This window comes from Lissotriton helveticus, chromosome 12 (assembly GCF_964261635.1).
Source record: "Lissotriton helveticus chromosome 12, aLisHel1.1, whole genome shotgun sequence".
In the NCBI taxonomy this organism is placed as follows: domain Eukaryota; kingdom Metazoa; phylum Chordata; class Amphibia; order Caudata; family Salamandridae; genus Lissotriton; species Lissotriton helveticus.
Window position 1 is genome coordinate 553,898,124 of NC_136073.1, and position 15,181 is coordinate 553,913,304.

Consider the following 15,181-nt stretch of genomic DNA (forward strand, 5'->3'; position numbering starts at 1 on the left):
TTCAGATCAAGGAATTAGATTTATCTTTTTGCACACTATTACAGGAGTCATCCTGTCACTGATTATGACCTCTAACTTTGCATTACTTCTTTCATGAAAGAAACATGTAAAATTCTCAAACTTCAAACACTTTTTCTTATATTTCTTTACGCGCCACATATGGTTTTTAAGTATTGCCAGTAATGTGGAAGTGATTGTTTATTGTCAGGGGCAAAGTACAATACAAAAGTGCACGCATTATGTTAAAGCTGTTGTAATTGTTGCATTGCGAATCATTCAGATCAGATTACCGGCTTAATTTACAAATCACTGAAGTTAGTTATATATTTAGAAATGTGTATTGTGGTTCACGACACTTCTTGCATCTCTCACAGAGATTTAATTTGTATATCAGTGACAAGAAATCAACCCACTATAAAGTCGGATATACAGAGATTAGTACACGGTATTTCATGTTGAGTTAGGAAACAGGAATTGAAATGACAACATACTACAGGAGTTATTTCTTGCTTTAGATATCAAGGATTCTGCAATGCAGGCTGGACTCATCTTTAGAACAGGCAGGTTGAGGATATCCTGTGACACTGTTTCTCCCTCTTGTCCCACTCCCCTTCCCATGTGTCTTCTGCTGACCAGCATACTACCCTTTGTATGTTGTCAGGGAATTGTGGAGATTAACACCAGTCCTGTTGGATCAGGATTACCAGGTTAGTGCAAGCTTGACAGGATGCAAAAAAATCTGAGGGAGCGTGGCCCACACCACAGACTCCGTAGGTGAAATAACCAAAAACACTGGCAAATTCTCCTTCGGGCATCTTATTCTTCCTTCAAACACTCGATAGTACTGACAAAGAAAAAAAACTATCTTTAGAGGTTACAATAATGTGAGTAGTATAGTGTTCCACCAAATCCTTGAGGGTTTAATTTATAAATCAGCTATTCACTTGATCTTGTGTTCAACAATGGCAAGGGGAGCTTAGGGTTGATACTTGAAAGTTCATCATGGATGGATCACTCTTTAATTACATTCCTCACACTGTCCTCCAATACCCACCATAGAGTCAAAGGCCCTACATCAATGATTCTTATCCACACAAACACTAAAGAAAACTTGCATTATATGCTCCATGTGTTATACTTCAAACAGTATATACTTCTGTCTTACTCAGGTACAGAGCATCTGGTAAAATAAGTGTTTTCCAGCATCAACAACTCCTTAGATGCACTTGCCCTTATAAGGTTAAGAAACGTAAACCTGTTCACAAAGGAAACATGAAATTAAACCTGGAATGGCACAATTTACCCGGATTGGGATGCACACTCTGATTCCAATAGAATAATACCATCCACCCAAGTAACAAACTCTAATAAAAAAAGTTATGCATGGATCACTGGGTAGAACGCGGAACTAGAAAAGCATACAAAGCAACGAGCATCTCAAAGGCCCAACCAAACCAATAAGCCCTTAAATATCTTATGTAAAATCATCAAATCTTACTCTACCAAGACTACCTTGAGCCTAAGGACCTGATTTAGCTTTTGGTGGACAGATACTCCATCACAAACATTACTAATTTCATGCCCACCTTATGTAATGCAATTCAAATATGGCAGACAGGAAATCCATCACGTTTTGACAGAGCAACATGTCTGCCAAACTCTACATCAGGTGCTAAGAATGAAAACATCCAAGCTACCCTTTCAGGATTCCCGAGACAAATACCTATAATCTTGTTAAACCTTCAAATATTCCAGATTCTCTCCATTGATCTTCTCACAGCAAGTCATCTAAGCCTCAGAGAAAATCAAATACATTTTCAAATTTTCCATCTGCCCGTGTATAACAGCATGCTTTAACAAGCATTAGAAAAGCCAATAGGTTGCATATTTAGTAGGTGAAAGCCAGACTATCCATGAAATGCTGTGTGCTTATACCAACACTGATGGTCAACCTTGTCAGCCAATGCCAAAAGCAACTTAAAAGATGCGGCCACTCCCTGAACGGGGCTGTCTAAAAGCTCCTCTTTTTATTCTTTTTATTCATATGTGTCCATGTGTATGTGAATGTGTATGTTATATACTGTGTGTTGTATGACATGGGTTCTCGTCAAACGGCTAAATCTGGATGAACACTTTAGTTCATAACATCACAGAAATACTAAAGTCGTCTATCATGCAAGGTGTTATCCCAGAAGCCTTCAAGCATGGAAGCATACCCCTACCTCTCAGAACATGAATACTAATCGCATTGAGCATGTCCAATACAGGAAACTATTGACTATGTATCGGCTAAGAAATTTTCAGTGGCCTTTATTTTCTAAGATGTGGAAAAACCTTTAGATGTGGTTCGATGGTCCATCCTGTTGGCGATATTAGAAAAAGTGGGACTTCTGAGCCAGTCCATAAACATCCTAAGATAACTTTACACAGAAGCAAATGCTTCACTTATAACTATTGGAAAAAGCTCAAATTTCTTTAATCTCTTGTGGTTCTAGACAAGGGTGCCCTTTGTCACCTCTACATTTTGCTCTCAATATGGAGCCACTAGTAAGTAGCTATTAGAGCTTCCAAGGAGATCGAGGCAATAGCTCCAGGTGTGCCGAAACGTAATCTTTTTGCAGACGACCTTTGTTTTATACATCCTCTAAGGCCCACTCAATAGAGGTGTTGTTTCAAATAATCCACACATTTTTTAAAACAGGAGGCTATAAAGTTAATAAATCAAAAACTGAGCTTTTAGTATTTAGTTCTCCTCCAGGGGCTCTCCCTAGCTATCTAGCTGCCAGGTATGATAATCCTCCCAAGAAATATCTGGGAATTTGGTTCATGAAAGGGTTAAATTACTTATATAGGATACTTTTCTATCCACTCATTTCTAAAATTCGGATACTGTTAAGCAGTTAGGGCTATTTACTCACCTCGATAATTGTCAGACCCAAAATGACTAAAATGAATATACTTCCATTAGTTACTTTTCAATTCGCTGCACTTCCGATTGGGGTCCCTGGACTTTTTTTAAGGAAATAGAAGCCCTATGAGCTCTTTTCTTTTTTCAACAACAGTCCCCACAAATTACAATGGAGAAACTTCAACTGGGCAGGGAGAAGGGGAGGTGGAGGGCTCACAGTGCCGAAACTGCAATAATTTATTTTTAAAACTCTTATCCCTTGGCTGTATAAACTAGGTTGGTCATTATTTCTTCAATCAAATTTTAAATAAATCTAGTTATCCCCTCAGCTAAATTACAACCAGTTTGTAAACCCAAATAGGTGTGATATCGGACCTTGAGCGCCCAAAGTATGCGCCTTGCAAAACTACTTACATTTTTGTCAGTCCCCAGTGTGCATGCACAGAAGCCAGTAGATGTCATGCTGCAGGGATTGACAAAAGGGGAGCCCCAGTGCTAGGAGGACGTAGGGCTGGCTAAATTGTGAAATGCAGTTTGTCGATGGTAATCTGCTATCCTGAGATCTCATGCAGCACAAAATACCAAGACATGGAGGGTGGTATAAACTCGCACTTCGTTCAGTGGTTTAAATAACCTGGACAAACCAGAGCTAGAAAGATCTAGGGTTACTGTTGAGCATATCCTTCGAAAACGAGCTTTTTCGCTGAAAGTTATTTATTGGGTCTCCTTTATATATACTAAAAAAAGACCAACATAATTGCTATATATGAGCAAATATTTAAAAAGTGGCAAAGCTAAAATGCTTTCTAGATTGGCTTGAAAGACAGGGAAGAAGTAATACACGCTTTAATTTTACTGCATTGCGAGAAGCTAATTTTAAATGTATGCAATTATTTGTTCAATAGCAGGTATATTGCACACTGGTGTTATTAAATAAAAGAAATCCAGATATCCCACTTACCTACATAAATTTGAGGGGAGAGGGTATATAGATGCAGATGATATGGATTTATCAAGGTGTTAGCAGGCATTTGCACATTTACCAGATGCATTGGCGATTTTAATCGGGTGTACACAGCACATAGGATTACCCTCAAAGTGGGCAAGATGGGCCTAGTTTATTGATATTCTGATCGCAAGGTAAGTTATTACAATTAATTGGCAATCAGCTGAACCTCCTTCCTTCAATGAATGAAAGGATAAATTGGGCTACTTATATTAAAAAAAGAGAACATTTATGCTAAGATGGTTGGTGTGCTCAACAAACAGGATAAGATATGGGTATTCTTTGAAAGTTGGTTGATGGCAGGATAACTACTCTCTTATGATCTCAGGAAAGAGATGGCATTAACTACAAAACGTTCTAAGCCTTCTTCTGTAATGCTAAAATTCAAGATGAAAATCTGATTGAAGACAGGGTATCTATTTGTATCCATATGCATATGAAATGAGAATCTATTTTTTTTGTTACCATTTATACTTTTATAACAAGCACAACAATAGACATGGTTATGTAAGAGAAAATCCCCATGTCTGCCAAACAGTAGGCATATCATTACAGCACAGTAAATACTGGTCATAAATCTACATCAAGAATGGAGCCGCGTATATAAACAGTAAATGGCAGAAAAGAGAATCAGCCTACAATGGGATCAAGGACACATCAGAATTGTGAAGGAGATCAATGAGCTGGACGGGTCTTTGACATACAAGTCTACATTATGGAGCAGGTGCCATAATCAGGCCCTTCCTGTGACTGGAGCTCTCAACAAACTGGATAAGAAATGGGTGTTCTTTGAAAACAGGTTGTTGAAAGGGTAACTACTCTTGTATGATGTCAGAAAGTAGATGCATCAATTACAAATGTTCAAAGCCTTCTTCTGTAATGCTTAATGGAGAAAAATGTATTTAGGATACAATATCTATTTGTATCCATATGCGTAGGAATTGAGAATCATTTTTTTTATTAGCATGTGTGACTTTATAACAAACACAACAATAGCCATGGTTATGTAGGAGGAAATCCCAATTTCTGTTGAACAGTAGACATACCAGTGTAGCACAGTAAATACTGGCCATAAATACGTATCAGGAATGGTTGCAGCGTATATAAACAGTACACGGTAGAAAACAATCAATTCTATGTTACTTTTACAGAGTGACGTAAGCCCGGTGTAGGGATTTGTTGTGTAATAATTTGTGCCAGTAGCTCATGGACAGGGTACCTGTTTGTGAACAGCAGTATTCCAACAAGCAGCAGGTATAGGTGTCCCAAGCTCCAGGATAGGATTGGTAAGCAGTTTGAGTGAGAGAGTATCAACAGGACTCGTTGGTCTCGCAACATAAAGATCTCCAGGCCCAGCAAGTGTTCGCAACGGTGTGAATCTCCTTCTGTGTCCTGAGGTGGCCTAGTGGCAGAAGTGAGGCCAATGTAATCCCATTGGGTCTGAGCTCACTCCTGAACAAGGTGGGGAATATATGCATCGGAGCAGTACCAAAACATAGCAAAGTGACAAGAAATAATACATTTTGAGGTCTGGAATCTCAAAGCCCAACGATCATATGGGAGGACCAACAGGCAATCCATGCTGGTTCATTTGCCCATAGCAACTTAACCAAGAGAGCGTGAAACATGGTGAAAAAAATGTTTTGTGAGTCTCGCAGCTCTGCATCGGAACCGCTATTGCGTGACGCATACCCAATGTAGGACCCCACAGCTTTTCGGAACCGCTGCTGTGTGTTGCTCCGTGATGCAGAACCTCACATTGCAGCCCGACATCTCCCCTGAACCGCAGCTGCACGAAGCATCCTCAATGCAGGAACTCACATCGCAGCCCCTCAGTTCCCCGAAATTGTTGCTGCATGACACATACTCGACTTAGGTCCTCACATTGCAGTCTGCAGCTCGTTGGACCTGCTGCATGACACATCCTCCATACAGGATTCCATAATGCTCTGCAATAGGGGTTTAAAGTACTTTGTTCAGCGGGCCTAACTTGGTCCCTATATCTGGCCCTCGCTCTATCATGGTCCGCCTGAACTTAAGACATTGTGCCAGTCTGACACAAAGAGATAACCGCAGTTGGCGCTTTGTGCTTGTACACATTATTTTTACTTAAATCTTTAAAACTGCATATCTCCGGTTCTACTAATTGGATTTTTTATTGTGGTCTCAAATAATTTATTTAATTTGACTCTAGTTTTCTAAATAGGTGCGGGATTTTTTGTTGTTTTGTGTTTTCACTTTATTACTGCTTGAAGTGTTGCATAAATGCTTAACAAATTGTCTCTAAGTTAAGCTTGACTGCTTTGTGACAAGCTACCAGAGGGTTAAGCACAGGTTAAAATAAGGTTTGCTTGCGACTTCACCCTAACAGAGATTTTGGATGCTGCTTGAGTAGGGTTTCACCCCATCAACCAGTAACTCAGTTTCCTACAAGTACTCTCCACATCAGGATTTGAATTACTTTGTAATGGAAAATGCGTTTTGCATGGTAAGATACAGTGGTACAAAGGTTTCCTGTTGGCACAATACTGCTTCGTATACAGAGATTAGAAATAAAATATGTCAAAACAAATGTTCAGATATGCATTTAGTTTTTATCTGTGCACCGTGCACAAAGTTGCAATATTGATTTGAATTGTTTCTGGCATTTTAAGATTCTGCAAGCAAGGTATGCCTCAAACAAGCTTTGACCTTTACACATCACTGTGGGCAATGCGACAAGTTAGCAACTATTTTTATCATAGTAGCGGGGCTGTAGGAAGCATTGCAAGAAATAAACAGCCACGGCTCGTACAGGTAAGAGCGGTGGGGCGGGAAGGGGAGGGATTTTGACAGTCGACGACGAGGGAAAATTCATTATTTATTTAATTTTCCCTCGTTGTTCTTCGAAATCCCCCTGCCCACCTGGCCCCACCGCTCTTACCTGTACAAGCCGTGGCTGGCAATAAGACACTTCAAATACATAAATGGTGAAGCATATTATGCACAAAATAGCATAAGCAACCTTTAATGATTATCAACTGTTACTGCCCGGCTCATAAAAATTACTTGTCAAGGTAATAGAGGTATGGATTTTCAATTATTTGGTAGAGAGATTTACCCATTTTTTGACAAGAATGTTTTTTTAAAAAATTTCAATATAGTTTTTTATTATTTTTGATAGTTCTACGTGCACTGAGTAAAAGAGATGTATTAACGCTTCCAGTCTCAAAGAGGCAAAAGTGTCGACAACTACTGTTTAAAAGTCCTATGTAAAAATCCGTCGTGCCCTGTTCACGGTCAAACAAGCTTAAACATATATATATCTTAAAAACAGAGAAGTGGACATGTAGGCACTAATCCCTGGCAGGCTGGGATGAATAGATGTCTGAGAAATATGGAAACAATGACTCGTAGATTAACAGCAAGGCCTGCAGATAACATAAGAGCATCAGACTTCCCTTATGCCAATTCCACCACGCGGAATGATCAAAGTGCTGGGAACGGATTGTTGAGAGTGAGAGCAGGCAAGGCATCTGGTGATATCCAGCATTTGATAAAAATGAGACCCAGGAGAGGTATTTATAGACTAAGATTTAAAGCAAACATGGCCAATGTGGTTTAGTAAGCACTTTACAATTAAAAATGCAATGCATTCAAATGCAAACAAAACGAAATGCATTTAACACGCAGATTAGAAGAGAAGAACAATTTATTACAGTCTCTATCAAAAACTTCATGAAAGGTACATTGATACAAACCTTGAAAAGTGCATGGCATTCCAGGAGTGTTGATGAATGGCAGTGTGGTCAGTATGAGAAGGGTTTTGGTGCTGTAAATGAACAGTGTTGTGCCCTTATCTTGTCCTAGGTCTTAGCATCTATTGAGTGGGTCCACACTGGTGTGACAGAGGAGCAGTAGACGGTATTCACTGAATACAGGCAGTCCTGGCAAAGATCTGAATAAGATGGGGGAAATGCTATGCTATTTCTCCCATACGCAAAATGCAGTTGTGAAACTGTGGACAATTTCGCCATTTCTGCATCTGCCTCCCAGAGGATTGTGCCAAGTGACGAATGCATGAAAAATGCGCTGCAAAACAAGAATTCCTCAGGCAGTGGCTCGTTGAATGCAAGAAACGACGAGTCCTTGAACCTTCCAGCTCAGTCAGGGACCAGCCATTGTAAGTAAACCCCTTCGACGCTCATGACGAGCTCAGCTCGTCATGGAGTTTCCATTGATTTCAATGGAAATTGTTAATAAATCTTTCCAGGGCCTTAGCATCCAAGTGGTTAATAGCTACATTCATTTAATTACATTTGGCGCCTCTGAAAGTGCTCTTCAAAGGAACTTCTCCAACAAGGGATGATCTGGAATGTGGTGACTGTAGTGAGGTTCTTGTGCGTAGGTTCTGCACACAGGAATCTCTGCTCAGCAAGTTGCTTTAAAGTGCACCTTGAGGAGCTGGGCAACGAATTGACTGTAATAAAGTTAGTTCCTCGGTAAATACATTTCCCAGACTCTCACTGTCTGTTTTTACTGCCCACAGAGCAGTGGACCTAGTCCAAGAAATTCCATCATTTCACCATCTACATTTGGAATTCAGCCACTCCTAATTCTCATGCAAATACTGCACACAGCAGCTATGGCTATCAATCTTAAGAGTCCATTCAGGAGCATATAGGTCAGTGGCATCTGCCAGGAGGGAAAAGTGGCCGGGCATTAATAAATGCATTCAAATGAAAACTTATCTGCCACCTCGCCGCCTCAGTGCTCGTAGCTCTTCTCCTGATCACAGTCTCCCAGACTCCCTTACACCAATCCAGATGCTGCCCTAATGCTGGTAATACTACCACCCAGAATGAGAGCAGCGTCTGGATTGGGCAGTGCAATCAGTTACTTGCGGAGACATTATCTCTCATTTCTACAGATGATGGCTTCTTCTCCATCAATGCTGGTTCCTCCCAAGAGGCATTTTGCCTCAGTTCAAGTAGGTTCTCACTTATGTATTCCGGCAATGTAATCTTTTACACTTGGTCACAAGTCATTATAAATTTGAAGGCTGTTGTACAAAAATTCTCTGTAGTGGGTTGGTCTAATTGACCCAATAAAAAGCGAGGCTAAGCCAATGTCTGGACCAAACCAAGCTCCATTAGCTATGCTTTTTATTAATAGGAAGAGGCATATCTCTTTGGGAAATTATTCTCACTTACTTGTAGGACACCACACTCCAGATTTCCCCAAATTCTCATTTGGCACCAATAACTTTGTTTCTCCTACAGTCAATTAGTGCATCGCCTATAGCTTTACTATTTGGAGTTAAGACTTAACACCCACAGGGGGAATGTGTTGTGAATTTTCTTTCAACTCATCTAAGTGAATGTCCTATTAAAGAGGAATCACAAATGCTTGAAGGAGGATACAGCCTTAAAGGTTTCCTGTCATATTCATATATAATAGGGGTGACTTGCTACTATAACTATAGATTTCAGGAGTTTAGGGCAAGGCCCTATCTCCCACAACAACTAATATATATGCGTCAAGGAGACAAATGAGACTATTACTTCTATGAGCTAAGACAACCGGATCAGGAGTAAAACAAAAAGAAGAAGAATGGGTTCAAGAGGGGGTGTTCGTCAGTTGAAAAGTGTTTTTCGATTTTACTTTTAGAAGTAGCAGTGACCATTGTAGTACTACTATTAGTATTACTAATAGTTTTTGAAGCACTAGACAACAGTAATATTGTGTTAGTATGATGCAAGTAGGACTTTGAACACTACTTGTCGCAGTAGAAGCCTTGTTAGCAGTAGGACCAATAGTTGTGGTTCCAATAGTAGTAATAACAGTAGAAGTACATATAATTGCATTTGTGATACTAGTATTAGCGTATGGAGTAGTGATGACAGATGTAGTATTAATATCAATAGTAGTTATTTATGTAGCTCGAGTAATAGTTCTAGAATTAGAAGGCAATTAAGGCCATCAAAATTTACTATCTTCTGATGATCACCTATTTTGAAGAGATGAAGTGGAGAATGGAATGGAGCCTGAAACAAGGTATCTATTTTAAACGTGCTAGTTATAAACACAATAAACTTCATTAGCATTATTTTAGTATTCAACATACATTTCAAGCAGACATTCAGTTTAGATACATTTCCAGAATGGCATCAGAAAAAATTTGTCACTCAGTAAACATTAGATACCCACATATATTATGAATATTCAATTTTTCACCAATAGTAACTTTTATACAATTACAATAGTTTATGTATTTTTTTAATTTTAGACAGAAAACTCACCGATCCAAGTGTGCAACAGTACTCCCCAAGAAAATCATGCTCATATAACTGTGTACTTGACTTATCCTGATCAAACATTGCAAATTTTAATTTCTGTACTTCTTCAAAGTGATAATTGATGATGAATTTCTTGGCAAAAACAGGGTTCAGATTATTAACGGTTGTTTCTGTCCTGTCAATCTGTAATAGAAAAATAGAATGCTTTCAATACATACATTATGCAATTGCCTGGGTAGACATTTTCTGGGCACAATTTCTCAAATTCAGTATATCGCATTTTTTTTTAAATATTACAAATTAATTTTTTTTATATTTAAATGTTAATTTTCACTAATAATGTAAAAGCTCTTCACGGGCGTTTAAATAGTTTTACAGAAGACCAAATGCAATTATAGCAAATACATTTTGACTGAAGGCTATGAAACATCAAAAATATGTACGTTTTGGTATATGATTTGGGCTGAAACAAGGGTGTCTGCTGGCCCCATTGCTTTTCTCTTTGTATGTCTCGGATCTCCCTAATTGTTTTGCAGCTAATAAGGGTGATGCTTCGAAGACAGGTGGCAGTCTCTTTCCCTATCAGATGTGTGCAGATGATATCACAATTTTAGATTTAACACCCAAGGGTTTGAGTAATAGGTTGGTGCCCCTCTAACAATATACTGCCATACACTATTTGAAGATCAACATTTCAAAGAGCAAGATATAGCAGTAACTATATTTTGAGTGTAGGTCCTGAGGAACTGGAGATCGTAAAATCATATCTCTTTTCGGGAAAGTTGTAACTGGTAATACATTGAATTAAGTTCACATAGAATATTGCTCCACTTAGGCCTCATCGCATGCAAATGAGTTACGTGCCTTTTATAACCCAATGGGATGAAGGCACTTTATGCTGTTGCATTCCGTTTTCAAGGTGAAAGTCCCACCAACTCTATTATATGCTATGGAATCTATCAATGTGATAAAATTGGACTTTCTAGAGAAAATGGAAGGGCACATTCTATGCAAATTATGCAACTTTAATACCTCTGTATCGGTCCCAGCAATTAGGTTGCAATTTGGTCTGACATGTACAAGAATTAGCCAGTGTGATTCAGTGGGGATATCAGCTGAAGAACAGTGAAAAGGATTTCATGAGGGGCTTCATGAATTATGAAATATTTGGCTCAAGCCTGGGCAAATGCTCTTTCTCTCGAGGTTTTGCTTCGATGCTGAGTTATTTCAATGTACAGGAAGAGGTTGTGACCTCCCTCTCGCCCCTAGAATTCAAAAACCAATCAAAAGGTACCAGTAGCATTATCAGTTACCAAAGAGATCTCATGTATTGTGCGATGAAGAAAAGATTGAAGGTGATAACCTTACTTAGCTGCCCTGAGGTAGTTCAGAAGTACCCGGCCTGGAATTTGGACCGTGGTCCTTCCTGTTTCATGATATTATTTTGAATGAATCTGCTTCCATTAAATGACAAATTGGTTCTCAGGGAAAGACTACAACATGTGTGATCTGGAGTTCCAGGATCTTAACCATGTTCTTTTTGTTTGTCCTGCACAATATCTCTGCGACGTCGCCTTCTAAGGCCAAAGTTTTTACAGAACAATGCCAATTATGTAGAGGAAGCACAAGAGTTATTTTCCCTCCAAAAGAATGAAGTCATTTGTACAAAACAATTTCAGTGTTTTAAAGGTTTCCAGTATTTCGGTTAATCTTTATCTAGGTTTGTTGCTATGCTGGGGGAGGGAACTCCTTTGCTTGCACATTGAACAGTAATTTGCACATACTGTCTGCTGCTATGTCAGGAGGAGAACTTTTTTGAAGTGCATTATGGAGTACTTTGCATATACGTTTACTATTTCATGTTTCTCAGAACATATTTTTAGTCACAAAATCAGTAAATGTTTTAAAGGTTTAATGTACCTATTTTAATCTGGATTTAGGATTTCTGTGATGTCTGGGGAGGGAACTCCTTTGGCTGCTCACTATGAAGTACTTTGCACATCATTTCTGCAGCTATGTCGGGTGGAGAACCTCCTTAGATACTTTTTACGGAGTAATGTTCTCTTAAATTCAGTATCTAGTCTCCTATCTTTTAAGATGTATTGTTATTGTATAGTATGCATTGTATTGTTTTGATATTTTGTGGCAATCTTTTGAGTTTTAAATCATGAATAAAGAATTGAATAGAATAGTAAATGATTTGTTAAGTGTCAATTAACGTTTTTTTTTAATTCTCGAGAACCAATTTAAAGCAAATATTTGGCAATCAGATAGTCATTGGTGGATTTAAATATAGTGCTGATAGGAAAGGAACAGTATGGAATTCAAAGTAACACTATGCAGGATTTCTAAAGTGTTTGACAATGTGACCACCTGCAATAAATAGAATTGTTACATAAGGATACTGCAATGATAAGTGAATAATGAGCATGTTGAAACACTGGCCAGTACTGAATGCAGGTGTACTTGATATTGAACACCCCACATTTGCTTTCAAAAGAGCCAAAAACATTAAAGATCACCTTGTAAGGGCAGCTCTTCCCCCATCAGTTTCTAGGGGCACCTTAAATGACTTATGGGGGCCTTCCCACCTTTGTAGGCCATGCGTAATGTGGCGACTGTGTTGCATGCGATACTACCATTGAAGGTAAAACATTCACCTATGAGAAACTTAAGTACGAAAGGAGACATTTCACCAATTGTAACTCTTCAAACGTTATCTATGCCATTTTTTGTCCTTGTATTAAAATATATGTTGGACAAACGACACAAAAAGCCAAGCTACGGATCGGACATCGCAGCAGGATCCGCTGCAGTACTCCGAATGCACCACTAGTGGACCACTTTCAGGCATTTGGACACAGTGAACAGGATTTCACCTGGACAATTATCACTGCTAATAAACCCCCGCCAAGAGGAGCAGACATCACACACTTATTGAACAAAGAGGAACTAAATTGTATATTACGACAAACAGTATCCGCAATGGCCTCAATCGCCTTGAGGACTGGACGTCACTACTGTAAATCCTTGACATTAGCCCTCTTGCCCACACACCAACAGGCTAACGAGATTGCCACAAACTTTATGTTACTTCGGACATGGTTGCAATTTAATCAAGCAGCAACTGTAAATTTGTTAATTTCTTTAGATGCCCTTGATTGTGTTTCTTATACTTTATATTTTCTCTCAGTAAACGTCCAAAATTGTATATATACATGTGGCTTCACACAAATTCAATATGAGCCTGCACTTCTAATAAGACCTTTCCAAATTGGCCGCCGCTTTTTAAAATGTTTTGTGCCTCTTCTATTTCTAACCTGCCGCTCCCAATCACGTGTGTCCCAATCACATGATACCTATCTCACCTCTCTTAATCCTCCTCTCTCACTCCCGTCACCCCTCGATCATCGCATCGGAGCCTTGCCAACCAGCAACATAACGCATTACTCGGTAAGCCTTAAGCCAGCCTAATATTGCGGGACTGTTCCCGGTTTTTCATGCGGACTACTAACTGCATTCCCCACTCCGTAGGTCCCGCCGTACCCGCTATCAGCGACGGTCTATCTACATTGAAAGCTCAACTGTTTTTAAGCACCGTGCTGGGATTAGATCGCTAAATTTCCTGGGTAAGAGTTCCCTTCCCTTACCCGCGATACATCGTCAATTTCCTTGTGATTAGTTTACCTATAGCTTCCCTTTTTACTCGCAGGCATTGCCCACCTCGATCAATAACGATCGGCGTATGCAAGGTTGGACCCATGCACCGTTAGAACCTGCACGCTAATTTTGGAAGTACAGACATTCCGGTAATTTTGCTTATTACGCTGAATAATTACATATGCCCCATGCGCTCGTAGCACTTAACCTTGAGGTGCGTTCACCTTAACTCATTTTTAAACGTCAAATACGCCCCACGCGCTCGTCGCACTTAATCTGTAGGTCACTTCCGCTCCCCTCACTGCGCCAAGTCACCTATACCCGCTTTTAAATTTTATTGCGCCAAGCCAGTTCACATGCTACCTGAGGCACCGGCCTAATTTCCAACATCGGTTGCGGCATGCTCCTTTTTAGATATCTCTCCACTTACGCGCCATTGCTCACTACTGAGTTCACCTTCTCCTTTTCCTCGTGAGATCGTCATGATTGAATGGCCAGTTCACATTCCTCCACACACCCCCCTACTTTCTCCTCTATGTGCCAATGTATACTAAGTCACGGAAATTTTGTGAAAATTGGTCTGAACTTGCCTGTTTCTTTAAAATTGCTTCACCCTTTTTCCTCTTTTTTCCCTATATTCCTTCCTGTAACTTTTAGAAATGGTAATTGCCTCCATGTAAGGACTATTCCATGACAGGCATGTTCATAATTACTGTCCTGAAGATGATCCCATGTATCGGAGTTAAGGGATCGAAACGTCTACACCAATGTACCATATGGCACTAAATACTGTGAAAGTAATGCACAATGGTACTAATACACAATTAAGTCGGTCAACTGATTACTAGAAAACAGACCTTTCCTCTCCTTGCCTGAACCCCCTCCCTCCAATTTTGTTTCTTGTTTTGTATGTATGGGTCGCAGGTTGCGCTCCACTTTTAAAAAAATTCTTTCACTGAAAAAGCATTGTTTAAATAAATTCTGTCCGGCTGGATAAAGAACATATTGTCTATTTAGCATATGTTGATTATTTGACGTGTACTCGTTGTCTAGGGACCCCTGTCTTTAGTAACAATTACTCAACCAAGGTCCCTAGTGTATTACCTTTGGGTTCCCTTAAAAAAACACAATAATGAGCAGCAGAAGTTTATACAAAAGCATGATTTTTATCTATTTGTGGTTTAATTCCTTTTATTTTTAATGTTACATCATATTTATAAATGGAATGAAGAATGGGGATACTCTAGTATGTTAAAAGTCCCCTTTAACAAACAATTGCTTCCGTAGAAGACTTTGACTTTTTATATAATGCTGAACAACAGGAATGTG

General features: G+C 39.3%; 1 protein-coding gene across 1 annotated transcript in view; it reads right to left on the reverse strand.

The window, feature by feature from the left end:
- Positions 1 to 15,181, reverse strand: part of CPNE2 (copine 2) — a 917,381-nt gene that overhangs the window by 513,155 nt on the left and 389,045 nt on the right. Inside the window, exon 3 of the mRNA XM_078671428.1 lies at positions 10,196 to 10,375. Within this exon, the coding sequence (XP_078527554.1) occupies positions 10,196 to 10,375 (180 nt within the window). The remainder of the gene's footprint in view (positions 1 to 10,195; positions 10,376 to 15,181) is intronic.